This window comes from Kogia breviceps, chromosome 3, assembly GCF_026419965.1.
Source record: "Kogia breviceps isolate mKogBre1 chromosome 3, mKogBre1 haplotype 1, whole genome shotgun sequence".
NCBI lineage: Eukaryota > Metazoa > Chordata > Mammalia > Artiodactyla > Physeteridae > Kogia > Kogia breviceps.
The window spans coordinates 87,572,663-87,593,523 of record NC_081312.1 but is presented as its reverse complement, the minus strand read 5'-3'; the positions used below and the strand labels follow the sequence as shown (position 1 = coordinate 87,593,523).

The 20,861-nt window shown below is 48.0% G+C and overlaps 1 protein-coding gene across 11 annotated transcripts in view; it reads left to right on the top strand.

Annotated features, from left to right (window-relative positions):
• FRMD5 (FERM domain containing 5) overlaps positions 1-20,861 on the top strand; it is a 362,059-nt gene that overhangs the window by 298,926 nt on the left and 42,272 nt on the right. For 8 of the 11 annotated variants that reach the window (XM_067029164.1, XM_059059386.2, XM_067029162.1 and 5 more), the window contains exons 2-4: positions 15,125-15,229; positions 20,240-20,282; positions 20,512-20,590. In XM_067029164.1, coding sequence (XP_066885265.1) covers positions 15,125-15,229; positions 20,240-20,282; positions 20,512-20,590 — 227 coding nt within the window. Of the gene's footprint in view, positions 1-11,531; positions 11,616-15,124; positions 15,230-20,239; positions 20,283-20,511; positions 20,591-20,861 lie in introns of those variants that run through there. The other 3 variants (XM_067029166.1, XM_067029161.1, XM_067029160.1) reach the window with 2 other exon arrangements.

The following is a 20,861-nucleotide window of genomic DNA, read 5'->3' as shown; positions in this document are numbered from 1 at the left end:
TCCCCCAAATAAGGTTCACCTCTAGTTAATGGAAAACTGATGGGGTCACCCCATCACTCTTCATCTTTGGAGTCCTCCTGGGCAGGGAGAATAGGTATCAGTAGTATGGCCTCAAAAGATTTCTTACTTTAAGTTCAGAGAGGACTTGAACACACTGAGGGGCTGCTCCAGAGCTTATTCCATTGACTGTGTCTCTTACACAGTCTGATGTCACATGCTTTCCTAAGTAAGTACCTTTGATGAATTGAAAAGAGCACCTCAGAGAACAACATATAAGACACTCTGCCTGGGGAGAAAGACTCGCAGGGCCAAGTAAACTTGCCAACGATTCATCGTTTTGCTGAGGCAGCAGCTTTTCTTGTCATGAGCTGACGACTTCCTCTGGCCTATAGATGTCATGTTAAAGTTTAACAATATCTGGAGTGTACAAAGGAAGAACAAGATAGGGACTTCCCTGGTGGTCCAGTGGGTAAGACTCCACGCTCCCAATTCGGGGGGCCCGAGTTCGATCCCTGGTCAGGGAACTAGATTCCACATGCTGTAGCTAAGGTCTTGTGTGCTGCAACTAAGACCCGGCGCAGACAAAATTTAAAAAAATTTTTTTAAATTGATAAAAGCCTTTGGGGGTATAGAAAGAGTGCATATGACCTCTCGTGTTACACCCAGCTCCTGCCTCAGCTCCCCCATCTAGCTTGGGATTGGTTACCAGCTGATCTCTAATCTCTTGGATAAAAGATTTGAAAATGTTCTGATCCAAAAAAAAACCTAAAAGAAAAGTAAGAAGAAATCTGGATTTAAATGCTGCTTATTTCTTCTTCATCATCTTCAAGTATTGTCGACTAAATTACTGCTTTCCTATTAGGTTTTGAGGATTTTTCCCCTTTGCGTATCCTCATGGAGAAGGCTGGCATCTCCACTTTTTTCCAGCAGGAGTGGTTTTCTGCTTGAAGCAGGCCAATAGTGCCCAGGTCTAAGAGATCTAAAGAGTCAGAAAAAAATTCAAGCGATGGGCTTAGCTATGTGTTTAGACAGAGTCAGAGGGTTATAAATCCAACCTAAAGCTGCATAGAAGTATGGAGCTGTAGGTTGCTTCCACAGGGGACATATGAGAAAAATAGAAGGATGGGAGTTCAGCATAATGGAAGGAGTGTGAACTTTGGGGCAAGGTAGGCCTGGATTTGAGCCCCATATATTAGTTGTGTGGTCTTAGATATGTCATTTAACTCCACTAAGCCTTGGTTTCCTCTTTTGTAAAATGGGATTAATAGAAACCTTCGTTATGGAATTGTTAGCATCAGAGAGAATGCTTGAGGAATGCTTTGCATATTTCTCTTAAGAAATGGTAGTTATGATTTGGGGTTTGTGTTGAGAGTGATATGATAGACTCTGATGTTCCACCCAATCCCCCGGGAGTGCTGTTGGCAGTGGTCTACATCCAGTGACTGCTCAAGCAGGAGTATACAAGGCCTAGCTATTTTGGTTCAACTTGAAATAACTCTGAAGGACCATTCTAGCTCCAGAGCTCTCATAGTTCAGCCAAGTCGACACTAGGCCTGCATTGCAGCTCACCTTCTCATATCCAATCCTATGTTATTAATCACCCGTTGATCTGAAGCCCAAAGAAGATCCTGGGCACCTTGGCTGGGTGTCGGGAAATATTTTAGAAAGGCAGGCAAAGCATCAGAAAAACTGTGAGGGAAAGAGGAAATACCTAGAGACATGTGGAATTTGCCTATGGGAAGGTGTCTGATAATTTACAGAAATTAAAAACATCCTAAATCCTATTCCACGTGATCCCAGGAGCATGAAAGTGTTTTCCAATATCAACTTCCTGAAAGGAACTTGGCTCTGAGATTCACATCAATATAATTACACATATGTAATGATTAGTCTTTTCCAGTATTGAACTTTTAATTCCCTTTTCAATGGCAAGGACCCAGCTAGAGACCTTCCTGGAAGCAGAGCTGTGTTACCCTTTCCCATGACTGTGTGTGGGTGACCAAGCAGTTATTTTTGGAGCCGAGCTGTACTGCAGGCCACTTTCCGTTGCCTGGTGGCGTTTAGGCTGGGAGCCCCTTGTACCATTCAGGTGCAGCCTGTGGAGTTAGAATCAGGAGGCCGGACAAAAGGCAATACTTGGGACTCCAATCCTGGAATAATTTCTAGAGTTAAGTTTGACTCTGCTTTGGACAGGGACTCCATCTCCAGGAGCAGTCTTATCCCAACATGATCCTTCTCTGTTCTTTCCTACACTGATTTCACTGGGTATTAGGAGTGGAAGACCCAGGAGGATCTCGTCAGGGAAGATGAGCTACTGCTAATCTTCAGCTAATAGCCTGGTCATATCATTTAGTAGCTAATCAACCAACACTTCCTGAGGATCAGGTACAAGGCCCTGGGCTGTGCACCATGAGCGCAAACACAGGGGAGCACACTTCTGCCTCTCCTGGTAACAGACAGGCATGGGGACATGAACATGGAGAGGCAGCATGGTACACATAGTGAGTGCCGGGAGATTGGAGGAAAGAAGATGGCTTTTCCCAAGTCGCTTTTTCAGATGTCTCTAAATCCCATGTCTCTGTAGTCCTGAGAATGCTCAGGCAGTGCCTTGCCCATGGGAGGCCCTCGAGAGATAGTGTACTGAGTTGAGCATTTTTCCCAGTGGTTTGTCATCCATTTTTTGGCCTTCAAATGACACAATATTTAGTTTGCAGCAGATGTGCAAAATTTTTTTCAGTGGTGACTTCTCTACGCTGCCGTACAGCCCTCAGGGGACTCTTGGTCTCAGTATTGGTGGCCTTGCTGTGCGGAGGCACAGAGATGACAGGGACGTGCCAGACACCTTGGGAGTGCTGCTGAGCTCAAGGCTCCCGCCTCTCCTGCATTCACCCCTACTCTTCAGGCCGAAGAACTGCTGAAGGAGCTCTGACACACGTCCACAAGTCTTGCCACCTCTGTTTGCTCTCTCCACCATAACTGCAAGGCCTAGACCGTGGTTTCACCTGATGTCCTGGGGAGGTGATCACCCCACCCCACCTCCAGTGCATGTGAGGAGATACATTTCCAAGCCCAGGAATTATTCATAGACCAAGGAGGTACCTGTTGCTGCTCAGCCACTGAAGTAATTATATCTGGAAGAACCCTCAGGAAACTTAAGCTCAGGGACTGGGAGGGCACTTACCTCAAAGCACATCCTTGACTTTCACCTCAGCCCAAGTTCAGAGGCTCTGCCTCCAGGCAGATTTAGGATAGTGTGGGATGAGGTTGGAAGGAACACCTTATCAGCCCCTTCCCATCTCTGTCATTCTCTATCCCTTCTTTATTAGACAGTTGAAGAGTTCTCAATCTTATATTCAGGGTCATGCAAAGAAAACTTCATTCCCCTCCCCAACCCCAGACTATCACCCCTAAGGCCCTTTCATACAGAAATTCAGGAGCCCCACTGCCGCCTGGGATGTAGCCTAGGAAACAGTGGGCCTGGGGAGGACAGAGGAAGGCACAGCCTCAGCATCCAGCCTGAGAAGATCCTGCAGCAGTTCCCTCTGTGTGAGGCCAGAGGTGTGCACTGGAGGATCTAAGAGGATTTTTTCCGTAGTTCACAGCGGAATGTAAAATGACCAGACTCACAGTGGGATGATAGTTTCACAAAATGGTCTTCACTGTCTGAAGGCTGCTAGAGGCAGTTTCCAGAATTGAATGAATTCTGTTTAGTTACTCTTCCCATTTACTTTGAGCAATGGCCCTGAGTTTTTCAAATTAATTAAACTAGCGATAAATGTCTTAATAAACATCTACCTTGTAAAGCTACCTGATTACCCTTTTTTGGTTTGTTTGGGTTTGTTTTTTTTTTTTTTCACTTATTTTATCCTCACTTAAGAGAAGATGGACCTGGAGTGTGATTACTCTGGTCAGCTAAGAAGAGAATCAGAGGCTCTGGGCACATGAAGGCATAAAGGGACACAAGGTCATTTACACAGAGGGAAACTGAGACTCAGAGAAAGAAATGACTTGCCCAAATTCTCTTGGGCTCAGAATTTGCCTTTCCTTACTCCCTCACGTCCCTCCTACCCCAAACTCCCTGCTCAAAGCTAAACCCAGAAGACTTTCCTCCCTGGCATGGAACATCCTCAGGGCACCTATCCCAAACCCATCTACTTCCCCACCCACTGATGGAGGAACATCTGGATCCTCGCCCAGGAAAGAGAAAGGAGGAGGCTGGTCATGACAGCCAAGACGGAAGTCTGACTGAGAACCTTAAAGAGCACAGATACAGGAAGGGGGCAGCCCCCAGCCCACCTGCTTCCTAGACGAGAGACCCTAGAGGCCAGGAGAGGAAATGTTCTGGAACAGACTCCCTGCCACTGATGGCAAAACTGGGGTGAGAAGGGAGCTCTTTCTCTGAATTAGGTTTGATGATACCTGCCAGCTTTATTTTCTGATGATGTAGCTCATGGCAAAAGGGCAGTGAATTTTGTGCTACTTGGCCATTGAAAGTCAATGGTGACTGGGGACTTGAACTTTCCAGCCAGAACCAGGCAGCTGCCCACTGTCATGAAAGGTAGAGTTTGAAAATCTGGCAGGAAGGAGCAGAACTCCTCTGTAGTATGGAACCCACAAGCCTAGTGCTCTGAAGTTGGTACTCTTGGTACGTGAGAACATGAAAACTGAATAAAAAGTGAGAGTTGTAGGACTTCCCTGGCGCCTTCCAATGCAGTGGGTGCGGGTTCGATCCCTGGTCAGGGATCTAATATCCCACATGCCTCACGGCCAAAAAAAAACAAAGCATAAAACAGAAGCAGTATTGTAACAAATTCAATGAAGACTTTTTAAATGGTCCACATCAAAAAAAAAAATCTTAAAAAATAAATAAATAAACGGAGCACTTAAAAAAAAAAGTGAGAATTGTACTGACAAAGCAGGAGCACAATTCTGGAGTGGTATTTGTCTTGGAGTTCAAATATCCACTTTTTCTCCCCCTTATCCCTGCAGTCCTTGCTCCGAGAGCTGCTAGTGACCAACAGGTGCTGGAGAAGGGCGGATCTAGTCCCATGATCCCCAGACCATCAGCATGGGCATCACCTTGACCTTGTTAAGCCCCATCCCAGACCCAATGAGCCAGATACTCTGGGAGAGGGGCCCAGCATTCTGTTTTAGCAACCATCCAGGTGATTCCAATGCAGGCTCCAGTTAGAACCACTGGTCCAGAGCCTGGTATGGTTCTGAATTTGTTTATTAAGGAAACTATTTTCAAGAGAGCTAGCCATTGCCTCCTACCTTACCTCCCCGCTCCATCCCCCTCCACCACTGGGACAGCTGCTCCTGGGAGATCTGGGGTTTGCCCTATTGCTTTCCCAGGCCTCAGCATTTGTAAAATAAACCAGCTTTCCACCACCTGCTTGGTTCCTGGCCCCAGCTGTCTCACTCCTCTCCTGGGACTTCCAGTGAGGTTGTCTCCCCTTAAATGGTGGGAAGGGGGTCATTCATCAGTGTGGCTTTGTACCATCAGTGGGACCACAGACCAAGAGCCAGGCCCTGGACCCTACCTCAGAGGCTTCTCTGCTCTGATGAGAGACTTTTCAAGGGAGGCCCTGGCTGTCCTTCTCAGGAGAAGCAATGAGAATGACCTGCCTGGTCCTAGCTAGGGACACCAGCAGCTGTGAGTGACTGAGTGAGCTCTGGGGAACTTGGGACTCCAATCCAGGAGCTGTGAGCTCTACTTGTTCGTACCTCCCGCTTTACCTGCCAGCAGGATGGGCAGTCACCTGCGGACTGCAGGGGGAAGAGTCTGGAGCTGCAGTTCGCTCTTGTAGCTTTAATGCCAAAGAGAACCAGTTATCGTCTTTGAAAGAGATTGGGGCTCTGGAGTAACTTAAATACACTCTTCCAATTTTTTTTCTTTTTATTCTAATTAATGCCAAGGCATTAAAAGGTATGGTGGCTGTTGGAACTGTGTCATGTCTTATCCTCCACCACACTCAGTCCTTCCTGAGTGTTAGGAGCATGTCAAGAGCGTATCAGAAGAAGCTCTGCCTTTGTCCCCATGGAATTAAATACAGCTGCTAGGCCTCTGAGGGCTTTGGGTTGATGGCATATATTTGATATTTTATACTTTTCTTCTGACCTAGTCTGGGGAAAATAGCCTTGGGATATGGAGAAGATGCAAATCTGTGCCTTGAGAGCCCTGCGGGGCAGATTTCCAAAATAGTGGCCAACCCCATAAGCTCGGGGACACTGCACAGGTGGACGTGTAGCCAGGATCCACCTGAGCATTCTTGTCCAGGGAGGACTGGCTTCTGTGTCGTGAGTGCACAGCCTCGTTGCTAAGGCCGTGTTATGTTCAAGTCTGTTCAGCCTAAGGGAAGAAGAGGTCACAGGAGGCAGAGGAGGTTGGTAGGGAACATACACAGGGTTTTTATGTGTATTATGTCTCTTGTTTTGAGCCTCACAATAATCCTTTGAGAGATGTAGTGTTAATCTTGTTTTGTAGCTAAGGAAACAAGCTCAGACGGATTAAGGGACAGGTCTGAGGTCACAAGCTGAGAAGTGGCAGAGCAGGGCCTTGACTCCAAGCCCAGGGCTCATCCTCAGTGAACCTTCCCAGGGCCCTTGCCCTCTCTGCTCTCTTTGCCTTCACGTCAACTCCAAGGCAACGTGAGTGACCTGATAGGGTAATTGAAAAGGAGACTGCACCAGGACTCAGAAATCCTGGCCTCTTCATTGTGGGATGTGTCCAGCCTAGAACCCACCACATTTGTTGGTACTGGCCAATAAACAGTTTTCTGCTGAGGGGCAAGGAGACTGGGGGAAAGGCTGCAGGATTATGAGAACCAGTGAGGGTGCTGAGCTTGACCAGGTGCTCCTGACCCTGGCCACCCAGGCCGCTCCCCTTAACCCCAGAAATTCCCAGGTTTGACAAATAGCATGTGCATTTGCCCTTTGCAAAAGAAAAAAAAGGCAATAAAATGTGTTGTCAGACTGTCTTTAGGGTTGGGTGCAAGGGGATGTCTAATGTATTTCCTTTTAAAGTAATTTATTTTACTGAAGTGTAGCTGATTTACAATGTTGTGCTAATTTCTGCTGTGCAGCATAGAGATTCAGTTATACATATATACATTCTTTTTCATATTCTTTTCCATTATGGTTTATTACAGGATATTGAATATAGTTCCCTGTGCTATATAGTAGGACCTTGTTGTTTATCCATTTTTATCCATTCTATATATAATAGTTTGCATCTGCTAATCCCAAACTCCCAGTCCTTCCCTCCCCCACCCCTCCTGCCCCCGGCAACCACAAGTCTGTTCTCTATGTCTGTGACTCTGTTCCTGTTTCGTAGATAAGTTCATTTGTGTCATATTTTAGATTCAAGTGATATCATATGGTATTTGTCTTTCTCTTTCTGACTTACTTCACTTAGTATGATAATCTCTAGGTCTGTCCATGTTGCTGCAAATGGCCTTATTTCATTCTTTTTATGGCTGAGTAGTATTCCATTGTATATATGTAGCATATCTTCTTTATCCATTTATCTGTCGATGGACATTTAGGTTGTTTCCATGTCTTGGCTATTGTGTGTAGTGCTGCTATGAACATAGGGGTGCATATATCTTTTTGAATTATAGTTTTGTCTGGATATATGCCCAGGAGTGGAATTGCTGGATCACATGGCAACTCTATTTTTAGTTTTTTGAGGAACTTCCATACTCTTTTCCATAGTGACTGCACCAATTTACATTCCAAGGGGTTGTCTATTTGCCCCAAAATGCTGGGCTTTTGCTGTGTTGGGTCTTCATTTCTGTGCAAGCGCTTTCTCTAGTTGTGGCAAGCAGGGGCCACTCTTCATCACGGTGCACGGGCTTCTCACTATCGCGGCCTCTCTTGTTGCGGAGCACAGGCTCCAGACGCACAGGCTCAGTAGTTGTAGCTCACGGGCCTAGTTGCTCTGCGGCATGTGGGATCCTCCCAGGCCAGGGCTCGAACCCGTGTCCCCTGCATTAGCAGGCAGATTCTCAACCACTGCGCCACCAGGGAAGCCCGATGCTGGGCTTTCTTTACAAATTATCTGAAGCAACATTGTAGGCATAGTTGTATGAGAGGGTGTGTGTGTGTGTGTGTGTGTGTGAGAAAGAGAGAGAGAATATGAGCTTCACACAAATACAAAGTGTTGAGTTTTTTTCTAACAAGCCTGGCTGAGTTTTCAGTAATTCTATAGCTGTGATATGATTAGTCCACTGAGATATTCAGCACTGGCTGGAAAAATACAACCCAAATTTATTCAATCAATAGCAAGAAACAGTGATGCTTCTAAGAGTCACTTTACTGTAAAAGTGGCCTCACCATGAGAAAGATAGACGAGTTTGCTTTCCTTCAGGCCCAGCTCAGGTTTTTTGTCCTTCTGGTAACTTCACTGGGTACAAGGAATCCACATAGGAATAGGGATGCCTTGACTCTTGAAGCATCGTCACTGATATCTCAGTACGTCTAGCTCTCTCGTTAGCCCTGCTCTTACAAGCTCTACGACAGCGGGTTTGAGGATCTGCTCAGAGGGTCTTAACTGCCCTTGTTGAGTCTGGCTTGGACCATCTGTGCTAACAGAACACGTAGTCCTCCCTCCCATGCCGTTGACTTGCACACAGTGCCCTCCACGTTCCAGACGGAATGTATTTTGCCTGCCCCACGTGCATGTCCTCTGCCTACCACACCATGTGGCGCCGAGCTCAGCCAGTACTCTGACCCAAGCAAGGACTGCCAACAGGGCTCCCTGAGGCCCCCATGCCTGGCATCTGAACCTACAGATATCTATTTGCATCATGAAAAGCACCCAATTCCCTCAGTTTGCATGTAGAATGGCTGGTTATTGGTGCAAGAAAGTGCTGCGTTTGTTAAGGACTAGCTGGGGCCAGTGCCTGCAGGAGTCTGGGTGACCACTGTTCCTCTCTCCCTCTGAACTCTGCCTTCCCTCCTCAGGGCCAGACCTCTCCCCCACGAGCCACATGGCCACCTGGCTCCAGGGCAGCCTCCTGGTGCTACAGTCTAGGTACCAAGTACCTGCACGGGCCGTATCGTTCCCAGCCTAACTGCCGAGCTCTAGAGTCCATCTCCTCTGAGAGTAGGGAGCGAGGGCCTGCACGGGGCTAAGCTCTGGCCCTGCTGCACTGGGGGCAACCTGCTATACGAGACAGTACAGCTGCATTTCTCCCTGCAATTACCCACCCTCGTCTTCTACCAGAGCAAGCTCGCTGCTTTTCTAGCCGCAGCCTCAGCAGTTCCTGGGCAGATTTTGTTGGTTTATGACTAAGCAAGAAAAGTGGGCTCCTGGGCCAGAAGCTCAGCAGGAGTTCTGTCCCTTCAAAGAAAATGGAAATTGGCATGGAAGGTGCAGAGTTTAAGAAATCTGGGGCCCTGCTGTTAGCATTCGTGCCCCTCTCCTCCCTGTGCCTCAGGTTGCTTGTAGTGTGCAAACACAGGGGCAGGACTGCACCCCAGTGATTGATTCACACTTCTCGGCTCAGCGTACTCATGCCCTGAGAAGATGAGCTAATGTGGCTGTTCCTCTGTGACATTAAAGTGCTTTTATTTTATATATATATATATATATATATTTTGACTGCTTTGGGTCTTCGTTGCTGCGTGCGGGCTTTCTCTAGTTGCAGCGAATGGGGGCTACTCTTTGTTGCGGCAGCGGGCTTCTCATTGTGGTGGCTTCTTGTTGCGGAGCACGGGCTCTAGGTGCACGGGCTTGAGTAGTTGTGGCACATGGGCTCAGTAGTTGTGGCTCGCAGCTCTAGAACGCAAGCTCAGTAGTTGTGGCACGCGGACTTAGTTGCTCTGCGGCATGTGGGATCTTCCCGCACCGGGACTCGAACCCGTGCTCCCTGCATGGGTAGACGGGTTCTTAACCACTGCACCACCAGGGAAGTTCCGACATTAAAGTGCTTTTACACGGCATGTGCTCCTGAACCTGGCAGACGGCTGCACGCACATGCCCTTAGATGACACGTATAAGGAAAGCCAGGAGGTCTTTGGCCTACAAGAAGTGTAAATGTAAAGTTAACACAGAATAGAGGCTAGGATGCCATCCCACCCCTAGGGTGCTGGGTGCCTTGTCCCTCCCTCTCAGGCCCCCAAGGACAACTTGTTCAGCTCTTGCTTCCTCCCCCAGGCACCCCCCATCCTGGCATGGCCTTTCCACACCCCCAGACTCTTGTGCTTTTGGAGGGCAGGTGCCCACCTCCTGCAACCCTCCATCTCCCCTCTGCCTTCTTGAAGGGCCGTGAAACCATGGCCAGCTCCCCTTTAACTGCATGTGGCCCAGGATCTGAGAAAGTTGTGATGGCTCGTGCCCTCTTCACGACTCAGGTAGTTTGCACTTATAATCTACCTGCCTCACAGGTAAACTGGATTGAATAAGGTAAGGCCCAGTGAGTGGGGAGCTTTCTACATGTTAGCTCCTCTTATTTGGATGCACCATGCCAGAGTCCCTGGGATTGAACCTGTGATGGGTTTTAAAAAAGCAGGTCTCCTACCCAAGGGTATTGACTGTGAGGCGGAAAATGCAATTAACCTTGACTGGTTTAGGTCACTGGCCCAAGCCTGCTTACTGCTTGCTGCCTCAAGTGCCTTCCCTAAAGAACAGACAAACCGTAGAGAACTAGAACGAGGCCCTCCAGGAAGGAGCACCAATATGAATTCTCCTGACCTCTGAGTTTCACAGTGATTCTAAGGGGCTCATGAATCATTCTGGGCACCACAGAGAGAGAATTAAAAGGACGCATGTGTACGCACTATTGTTTTCAAATGTGTAGGTGCTATTCATAAAATGTAAATTTTTTTTTTTAGATGGGTGCTTAATATGTTATTTTGACCCACTAATGTCCTTGTGAAGAGAATAACCTCCGAGGTTTAGCTGGATTTGGGTGCCCTGCCTGAGCTCGCTTGTCCTGAAGATAAACGGCCTCAGGCTTGGAGCCCCAACTTTGTGACCAAACAGTAATCACCTGTCAGCGTGAGTGCCTGTTTCTCCGGTATAATCAATGGCACAGCATTGAGCATACAACACATGGGTTAGCATGGCACCAGGGCAACTGCCAGCAAAGGGAAAAGGAGACAGAACTCACTGGATTCTGCCGTCCCACCAAAAGAGAAAGCTGGCTGCCAGAGAATATTCCAGAAAGCCCCAACTTAAGGCAGGGAGACCACAGAGAGGGAATCCTAGGACATGGCTGGCATCTGGAAGTGCAAAGCCAGGAAGTTTTAAATTCCTAAACCCTAGGCCCTGCCAGAGGCTTGCTGTAGGAACCACCACGAGGGTCCAGCTGAATGTGACTTTCTCCCCAAAGACTGCCTGGGGCCACTCCACCAGCCACAGGAGTGGGTGCTCCAAGGGAGGGGTGATTGCAACTCTGTGTGAAAGGTGTCCCAGCAGCTCTCAGTAGATCCTGCCTTTGTGTTTCTTCTGGGGTTTTAAACTTCATGGGATTCTGCTCTAAGGAGGAGCTCTGCTCCTACCTCTCTCCCTTCCTTCCCTCCAGCCTTGGAGACACAGCAAGGGAAGATGCTTGTCTTCATTAGTCTCCACGAGAGCCTCGTAGCTCAAAACCATGCCTCCACCACGGGTAAGTGGGAACCTGAGGGAACTCTGACTTCATGGTGGGGAGCAGGGGTTTCACCAGATGCTGAGAAATAATGATAAAAAGATACTTTTTCACTGATAATGGGAATGTACAATGGGATGTGTCTTTTTTTTTTTTTTTTTTTTTTTTTTTTACAACTACCTGAAGAGAAAAGCCATGCTTCCTTTATCTTTTTGTGAAGTGGAAGAACTCTGAGGTTGGATCTGCTGAATTTAATATCCTTACCAGCTAAGAGCCCCACAAGTGTATTTGAGCCGCCAACCCATGAGTATGAGTTGTTTTTGTGGAAGACATGATTCTTTTTTTTTTAACATCTTTATTGAAGTATAATTGCGTACAATGCTGTGTTAGTTTCTGCTTTATGACAGTGAATCAGCTATACATATACATATATCCCCATATCTCCTCCCTCTTGCGTCTCCCTCCCACCCTCCCTATCCCAACCCTCTAGGTGGTCACAAAGCACCGAGCTGATCTCCCTGTGCTATGCGGCTGCTTCCCACTAGCTACCTGTTTTACATTTGGTAGTATATATATGTCCATACCACTCTCACTTTGTCCCAGCTTACCCTTCCCCCTCCCCGTGTCCTCAAGTCCATTCTCTATGTCTGCGGGAAGACATGATTCTTATCAAAAGTCCATGTGACTTCTATCACAGAGGCACAATTTCCCCATGGCTGCCCCAGGCTTCTGCTAATATGGCTGTTGTATGTAAGGAAGCGAACTTCTTCAACCATTAAAACTCACACCAGGAGGGACAAATTAGGAGTATGGAATTAACAGATACAAACTACTATTTATAAAATAGGTGAGCAACAGGGATATACTCTATACCGCAGGGAATTATACCAATTATCTCATAATAACCTGTAATGAAGTATAGTCTGCAAAAATACTGAATCACTATGCTGTTCACCTGAAACTAACGTAATATGTAAATCAACTATACTTCAATTAAAAAAAAAACAAAACTCACCCCAGCTGATCACAGTGTAGTAGCCAGCTTGGTGCAAAGGACAATTTGTAGAGAAAAATATTCATAATATGCAACTGTCTCTTAGTATTCCATTTCAATTGCTTTGAGAGAGATAACAGTACAGGACATGCTGCTTGAGACAGGGTTAAGCATATTTTCTCTGTTCCCAGAAGAACCTTAAAAATGACTTTAAACTCTTCCCACACTCTGGGGCATCAGTAAGGAAAGAGTTGACAGCCCCTGCCCACAGTGACAGTTGTTGATGGAGTCTTTCATTTGTGACCCACTGCCCTGAAGTCCCAGCGTGATTCATAGCAAGGCTCTGTCGTGAGAGTAGCCCTTTCTGGTGGGAGACCGAAGGGTGTTAAGAATGAGGCCCGCTGCCTCAAGGTTATGTTGTGGGCGGGAGTGCAAGGCCAGCAGAAGAGGAGGGAGGTCCCCACATGGCACCACCTTCTTTAGTTGAGCTGTCCACTTGCTCATCCTTCCAATCCTGCAAGGATAAGCTTCTTAAGATACTTACTGAGAGATTTGATATCCTGCCCTAGTTCTCCTTGGAAAGTATAGGGTGAGCTGGCAGAAGGGACAGAGGTGAGGGGTAAACCTTTTGAGGTGGTCTTAAAGATCTGTCCATTCCAGGAACAGGGCCAGGTCCTTCTGTAATTACCCATGGCCTTGGGCCTTGTCATAGGTGAGATAGTTTGGATCTTATAAGACCACCTTGATTTGCATGCAGAATTAAACACAGATCCACCAGAGATGAGCCTCTCAGCTGAGCTGCAGAGACCACTGGGGACAGGCCCAGAGATGCCATCTTGCAGAGCTCCAGCTGTTCTGACACTTCCCTGCAAGTCATTCTCCCAGCTCATCAGAGATACTCAGGCAGGTCCCTGAGGAGAAGGTTATGGGTTTAGAAGTGGCCTAATTTCTTGACATTTTGTGAAACGTTTTAGCCACCCCTCCGCCTTCTATCCATTGATTCAACAAATAATTATTGAGGACATACCTGCCATATGCCAAGCCCTGTGCTACATTCTGGGGGAGGGCTCCTCCCCTCATGAAAAGTGTGGTGTAGAAAGGGAGCAGATGATAAATAAGTAAGCAAATCAACACGATAATGACAGACTGTTGTCAGTGCCATGAAGGAAATAAACAGGATAAATAAATGAGATAGCCAGTGACAGGGAGGGGCTGTTCTGTAGGGAAGGACCTCTCTGCAGCAAAGACGTTTGAGTTGAGACCTCAAGGAGATGAAGAGCTGGAGGGAGGGCATCCCAGGCAGAGGGGATACAAAGACGCAGAGGCAGAAAAGCCTTGGCATGCTCGGGAGCAGAGAGACGGTGGCCGGAGAGTGGTGAGAAGAATGATTTGGGGTGAGTTCAGAGAGGAGGCAGGAGCCAGGTTGTGTAGGGCCTTGGAAGCCGCGGTCAGAGCTTGGATTTTATCCTGAGAGCAAGAGAAGCCCCTTGCTGACAGTGTTACGCAGGAGCGGCAACGTAATTAAAGATCACTGTGTGCTCGCTGCAGTTAGAAACTGTGAGGCATGTCTATATGTGCTGCTATAGAAAGAGTCACAAGATACCCTACGTGGGGGAAAATCCCAAGAAGCAGAATACAGTATAAAATACGCTGCTGGGCTTCCCTGGTGGCGCAGCGGTTGAGGGTCCGCCTGCCGATGCAGGGGACACGGGTTCGTGCCCTGGTCTGGGAAGATCCCACATGCTGTCTGGAGCCTGTGCTCCGCAACGGGAGAGGCCACAGAGGTGAGAGGCCCGCGTACTGCAAAAAAAAAAAAAAAAATATGCTGCTAATGTCTTTTTAAAACAGGAGATGTATATGTATATAGGCTTGCCCGTGCATAAAATAACCACAAGGAGCTGGTGAGGGTTTGCTTCTGGGGGTGGGGAACTGCAGCATAGGGTGAGTGAGGTAAAAGAGAGACTCTTCATAGTATATTCTTTTGTATGTTTGAATATCTTACTATGTGCCTGTATTACTTATTCATTAAAAAAAGACAGTTTGTCTAAACTGTGGTCACCCTGGCCGCCATGTGGAGAAAGGGTGAGCACAGAAGCAGAGGACTGGCTAGTGGGCTCTGGCCGTGGTCCAGCTGAGAGGTGGTGGTGGCTTCACCTATGGAGTTGGTGATGGGGATGGAGACAAGCCAGAAGATGCTTGATGCACTTTAGAGGCAGAGCCAGCTGGGCTTGGTGTGTTCCACACGACAGTCCAGAGGAAAGCTGTGTGCCTTATAGGTGGGAACTGGGCCTACCTGACTCTATCTGCCTTCTCTGACATCTTTGTGGAAGGAAGGGTTCTTGGGCTCCTTCCAGGTGCTGAAAGCCTCCGAATTCCTGAGAATGTTGAATCCATCACAATATGGAGCACATAGTTATGGACATGTGCCCCTTTCACATCCTCATGCAACTGTTACAAACGATTTTTAATGACCATCAAAACAAAGTTATACTGAAGAAGCCCGCCCATTTCTCAATGGAGCTTGCTTTCTTTGCAGAGAGATGCCAAAGGCCAATACCTGTTTGACCTTCTTTGCCACCACCTGAATCTGCTTGAGAAAGACTATTTTGGGATCCGCTTTGTGGACCCTGATAAGCAACGGGTAAGTCAATATTCAAAGCACAGATGGAGGAGAGGGTTGGTCAGTAAGCCCGAGGCCCTGAACTGTCTGTCACTCATGTTCAGAGTTTAGTGGCAGGAGTCGAGGACCAACCGGACCCTGCAGTTTGGTGTCATCTCTTCAGATCATATTGTGAGACCTGGAAGACCCCATAGCAGAGCTCAGCTGGAGTGATTTTTTAGATGCTGAAATGGCAGCCTCGAGAGCTAAAGTGATTTGCCCAAAGCTGCCCAGTTAGAGTCAGGGCAGCTGGGCAGGTGTTGTGGTCTCAGAGCCCAGGTCACAGGCTGAGGCTCTCCTACCCCTGTCTAGTAACTGGGCTGATTCGCCTTGTTCTGGTTAGGAAGGGTCTCACCTAAGTGCCACAACAACCCAATCCGGGCAGGACAGAGATGGAGCCGAACAGACGTGGGCTTTTCAGCCCTTGCAAATCCTGCAATTCTTGTTCTGCTCTACACAACGTGGGCGGCTCTACAGACACAAGGCATTGATGAGGACTGTGATATTCTGCACAGATACAGGAACAAGGCCACTGACTACCCCTCCAGCTTCATCTCCCCGACCGTCTCCACCCTGCTGTGGCCCCGCCAGACGATACTGTGGCTCTCCACACACGTCAGTCTTCTCCTCTTCAGAGCCTTCACCTGTACAGTTCTCCTCTGGAACATCACTTCCCCTTTCCTCACTTCTCTACTCTCCACACTTTCATTCTGGCTAACTCCTTCTCACATGTAAGGTCTCAGCTTAGGCTTTGACTTCTTCCCGGAAGCCTTTCCTAACCCCTACTCTGGCTGAGGGGCCCCTCTGATGTGCCCCCATGTGCCCTGTTCTACCCCTTTTGCAGTAGAACTTGTTACACCATGCTGGTATTGCCTGTTTGATTACCTGTGTTCCTTGCAAAACTATGAGTTCCATGAGGGCATGGACTTTATCTCATTCATCACTGTAACCCACGGAACTAGCACAGGGCCTAGAATGCAGTGAATGCTCAATAAATATCTACTGAAGGAATGATGAGTGGGTGAGTTAGTGGGTTATAGTGCCATGTTCCTGCCCTCCACTTGCCCAGCTACCCTTCAGGCCCACACCTGCAGTTCCTATAACTTCCGTCCATCAGCACTTTGCTCGGTGTGGGGAGGTTCTCTCTGGCATCTCCACCAAAGTGGGAAAGTACGCAGAAGCATTCAGGCCTCACTGCCTCCCTTCTCCACACCCACTGTCGTCTACCATCCTCCAAAAGCACTGTCACCACGAGCCCCAGAGGGCCCCCCTTTCATGGGTCCACTCATTTTTTTCATAGCTCCAAACATGAGCTTCATCTCTGTCACCACTGGGGACCTTGGAGCCCCGGAGGGCACAGCCTCCCAGAAGTGCCCAGGGCCACAGGTAACTCCCTCTCCAGGCCAGAATCAGGTGGTGTTTTTTGTTTCATTCATTCATTCATTATTTGGCTGCGTCAGGTCTTCACTGCTGCTCCCAGGCTTTATTTAGTTGCAGCGAGCAGGGGCTGCTCTTCGTTGCGGTGCGCGGGCTTCTCATTGCAGTGACTTCTCTTGTTGTGGAGCACAGGCTCTAGATGCACGGACTTCAGTAGTTGCAGCACGTGGGCCCAGTAGTTGTGGCTCGCGGGCTCTAGAGCGCAGACTCAGTAGTTGTGGCGCACAGGCTTAATTGCTCTGCAGCATGTGGGATCTTTCCGGACCAGGGATCAAACCCGTGTCCACTGCATTGGCAGGCGGATTCCTAACCACTGCACCACCACAGAAGTCCCCAGCTGTTGTTTTGTTGTTTGATGCTCTGAGCCGCTGTGTCTCCGGGTCACATTTAGGGTTTTATGCTGAAGACTTGAGCTATAGGAAAGAAACCAAAGCCTGAATCTGTTTCCTTTGACAAGCCCTGCCCCACTTTGCTGCTGTGTTTCATTCCTCCTGGCTCAGCAGAATTTTGAGCATCACCAGTGTTTGAGGAGTGTTGAGGTCAGCCCCTCACCCTATAAAGGCCCCACTGTCTTGGCATAAATACTATCCTTAGCTCTGGACGATAGCATAAGACCTCCCAAAGTGCCATGACACCAGGCAGCTACATGTCCTCACATGCTCTAGGTGTCCATTCACTCTGTAATGGTAGACTCTTAGACTGTTTTTACAAAGGGGTTTTGTTGTTGTAGTTTGTTTATTTTGGGGAGTCAGAGCTGTTTCTCCTTAAGAAGAAAGACCAGTTACCCCAAGGTCTCTTCATGTCCCCAGAACAGTGGCATATGAAGAAAAAAGGGTAAAATGTATCCTGTTCATTATTTTTTAGTTGAGTCAGCATGTGCTTGAGGAGGATAAGAGAGTATTTGAGATGACAAAGAGCCAAAGGAGACAGAGAAAAATAAGGAAATGGGGAAAAGGAGAAATAAACTTTCACGGAGTGACTCCTTTGTGCCAGGCTCCACGCTGGGCACAAACCTAGATCTTTCAGCCAATGGACGTTGAGTGATGAGGTGTATCAGACACGAAGCTAAGAGCTTCACATGTGTTATTCGATCCTTACCACGAATGAGATGAGTATCTGCAGTTATAGCATCCATTCTCCAGATGAGTGGACAGTCTCGGACAGGTTATGTAACTTGCCCAAGGCAAGTGGCAAAGCCTGTCTCCTGCTCAGACCTGTCTGATGCCAGAGCCTGTGTGGTTTCTGGGGGTTCCATGCTGAATTCATACCCTATAGCCTATAAAGTGACATGATTCTGTGCTTTTATTGAGGGTTTAAGGAGAGCAGGGAGGCTTGAGAGGGTCCTTGAGAGCTGTGGGGAAATGGACCTGTAAAGAATCGTCCTAGATCTACTGATCACGATAGAGATGGAGGAGATGAGCTCCCTGCCCCCGCCGCCAGACCTCTTCCCCCGAGCACCAGTGGGGCAGAGCCCAGCGCTCACATCCATCCCATCATCGCTTGCTCTGCAGGGGTCTCCATGGGGTCTGGGATTTCTCTGGTCTCTCATGGAAGGGCTGCTCTCACTCCCCGTTCCCTGTTCCTGACTCAGGCCCTGGTCTCAGACGATTCTCACCCTCTCCTTCAAGCCCCCAGAGTCTGAAGATTGTACCTTGTACCTTGGCTCCTTCACCCAAATGCAGGAGGAAGCTCGGCTCTCTGAACCTTGTTTTTACTCTTCTCCTGACCCCTCCTCCCCAGTCCAGTGTTACCAATTTGCTAGTGATTCTGGGACCCAGATATAGGCAGACAGCTGCAAAAGGTTAACTCTGGCCATCACCATTTTTGGGGGATCCTGTCAAGATTTCTCTACCAGACCCTCTCTTGGACAAGCTTTCTCCCTTCTTTCCACCTGCTCCCAGAGTACTCCAGCCTCACTCCTTTCTGGAGCTCTCACTCCAGTACAAACTAAAGTCTTCTCTCCAGCTATTGCCAAGGGGAATAGCCTTTTGTCATTCAGCCTCTCTGCCTTCTGCTGATAATGGATCTATCATTGCACTTAGCTTCTATCTATCTTCGTTTATTTATGTTAATCTATCGGTCCAGTGCCTCAGGGCATTTAGTTTTCTGAGTCCCCAACACTTGCTGTGTTCTTTTCACTGTCCACAGTTCTGGTGTGCTCCACACAGACAGGCCTCCTCCACCTTCATAGGAATGGTCTGGAACCCCAGTTGTTTCCGTGCAGTTTCATCTCGTGCCTTTGCTTCCCTGTGAAGCCAAGCCGCGGTGGGCCGTGTAATGTGAGAAGGACCTCTTAACCACACTGAGTGGCTATAATGAGTTGCCAGCCTCGTGGGAACTCAGATCAGAGGAAGCAAGAGAGCAGGATGTCAGCCCAGATTATCCATGTGGAGCTGACGGAAGAACTGGCTCTTGGTGGGTCCATTAACTGTGTGACTCACGGCCCAGCCCAGAAGGTGAGAGCTGGGCATCGAGGGAGGCCATGATGCGTCTGCGTGGCCCTGCCTGCTTTCCTGGCACAGGGAGGACTCTGCCAGACGTTTTACTAAATAGAAGTAGTCAGAAAAGAGGGAGGTGTGGACCTGGTTCCTTCTCCTGTTCTACAGCTGCACATTGAACACTGAGCTGGGCACCAGTGATAGAATGGTAAACAAGACAGAGTTTTCTGCCCTCACAGAGCAGTGGTTTTAAGCTACTTCCAGATAATCAAACCCCAAATATCAGCAATTCTAGCTCTCTGCAAATTATCAAGGTTCCTGATTATCATAAAAGCAACAAACATCAATAGTGCATTTTATAAGGAATCCATGTAGAAGTGGGAAACTGATATAGAATGTTCTCGTTGCTTCCTTTCCCAAACGTAAGTACCATGGGAAAAAATGCATTGCTACTCTGTCCTGCCTCTGTGAAAATCCAGGGAAAACAGGATACTACACATTGGTTGTGGTTAGTTATCTTATGAGACTTAGATTTTAAACATCCCTGGATGCCAAGGAATCCAGAGTATGTATTCCCTAACACAAGGGTTGGCAATGCATTGCTCAGACAAAGATGAAATATACACCAGCCATCCCTGCCTTGTCAACATTTATGAAATTCCACCTGCCAGTGCTTTCTGGAGCTGCTACCAATAGCCTCTGTGTGTCATCCTGTCCCCACTGCATAACACAAACACAATCCATTAAAGGGGTTATTTCCCTACTAAAGCCAGGTGGAGCTCTGTCCCCATCACACATACGTGCATTCATCTGTGCCTACTGGCATGCCAGAAACATGGCTTGGAACTCTGGCGCCCTACGTTGGAAGGTGGCACTGCCAGGGAAGCCCAGAAATGGCATCTGAAGCTGGATCTCTTCCCCCCTTCACAGCTGGTTCCATGGGGAGCTTATTTCAGAAAATCATATCACTCTGTACTCTCCAAGCCTACATATCACAAGCTTCTGAGCTGCTTTCACCCTGGGCTACAATCTGTCTAGTTTTTTAAATTGAATAAAACAAGTTATATTTGACACTGCTTCTCATTAGGGCTTTCTTGTTCTGTGTTCTCTGTTTCAGCATTGGTTGGAGTTTACAAAGTCTGTGGTGAAGCAGTTGAGATGTAAGTATTGTCCATGAAAAGACGGAAGCCTCACCCCTGGGGAGGGTGGGAGGAAACCTCCCACTTGCAGTGAGTCTTGGGAATTTTCCACTGTTCTAAGTGTAAGTTGGGCCTAAACATATGAAGATTTTCTTCAGATGGTTCAGAGACCTGTGCATCCCAGTGGGGCGGGGAGCCCAGTCATCTTCCTGGGAAGGTCTCCCTGATGGGCACCTCTTTTTCTCTGCAGCCCAGCCTCCATTCACCATGTGTTTCCGTGTGAAGTTTTACCCTGCAGACCCTGCCGCCCTGAAAGAAGAAATAACCAGGTAAGGCTGAGCCCATGTCCCTCAGCCTCTAAGACTTGTTGGAGAGGATAGGAAAGAGGGACTGTAACTTCCTAGATCCTCTACTTTGGAAGCTCCCAACTCTGATAGGCAAGGGATTCTTCCTAAATATAGCCTTACTTCTATATTTCATTTCCACATGCTCTCTTTGCTCATCCCCTCGGCAGAATTGCAACGGAGCGAGCTTCTTTCCTTCAAGAATACTTCATCTTAAACTGGTCATCTGCAAAGGGGTCTGGAGTAATGAATTAAT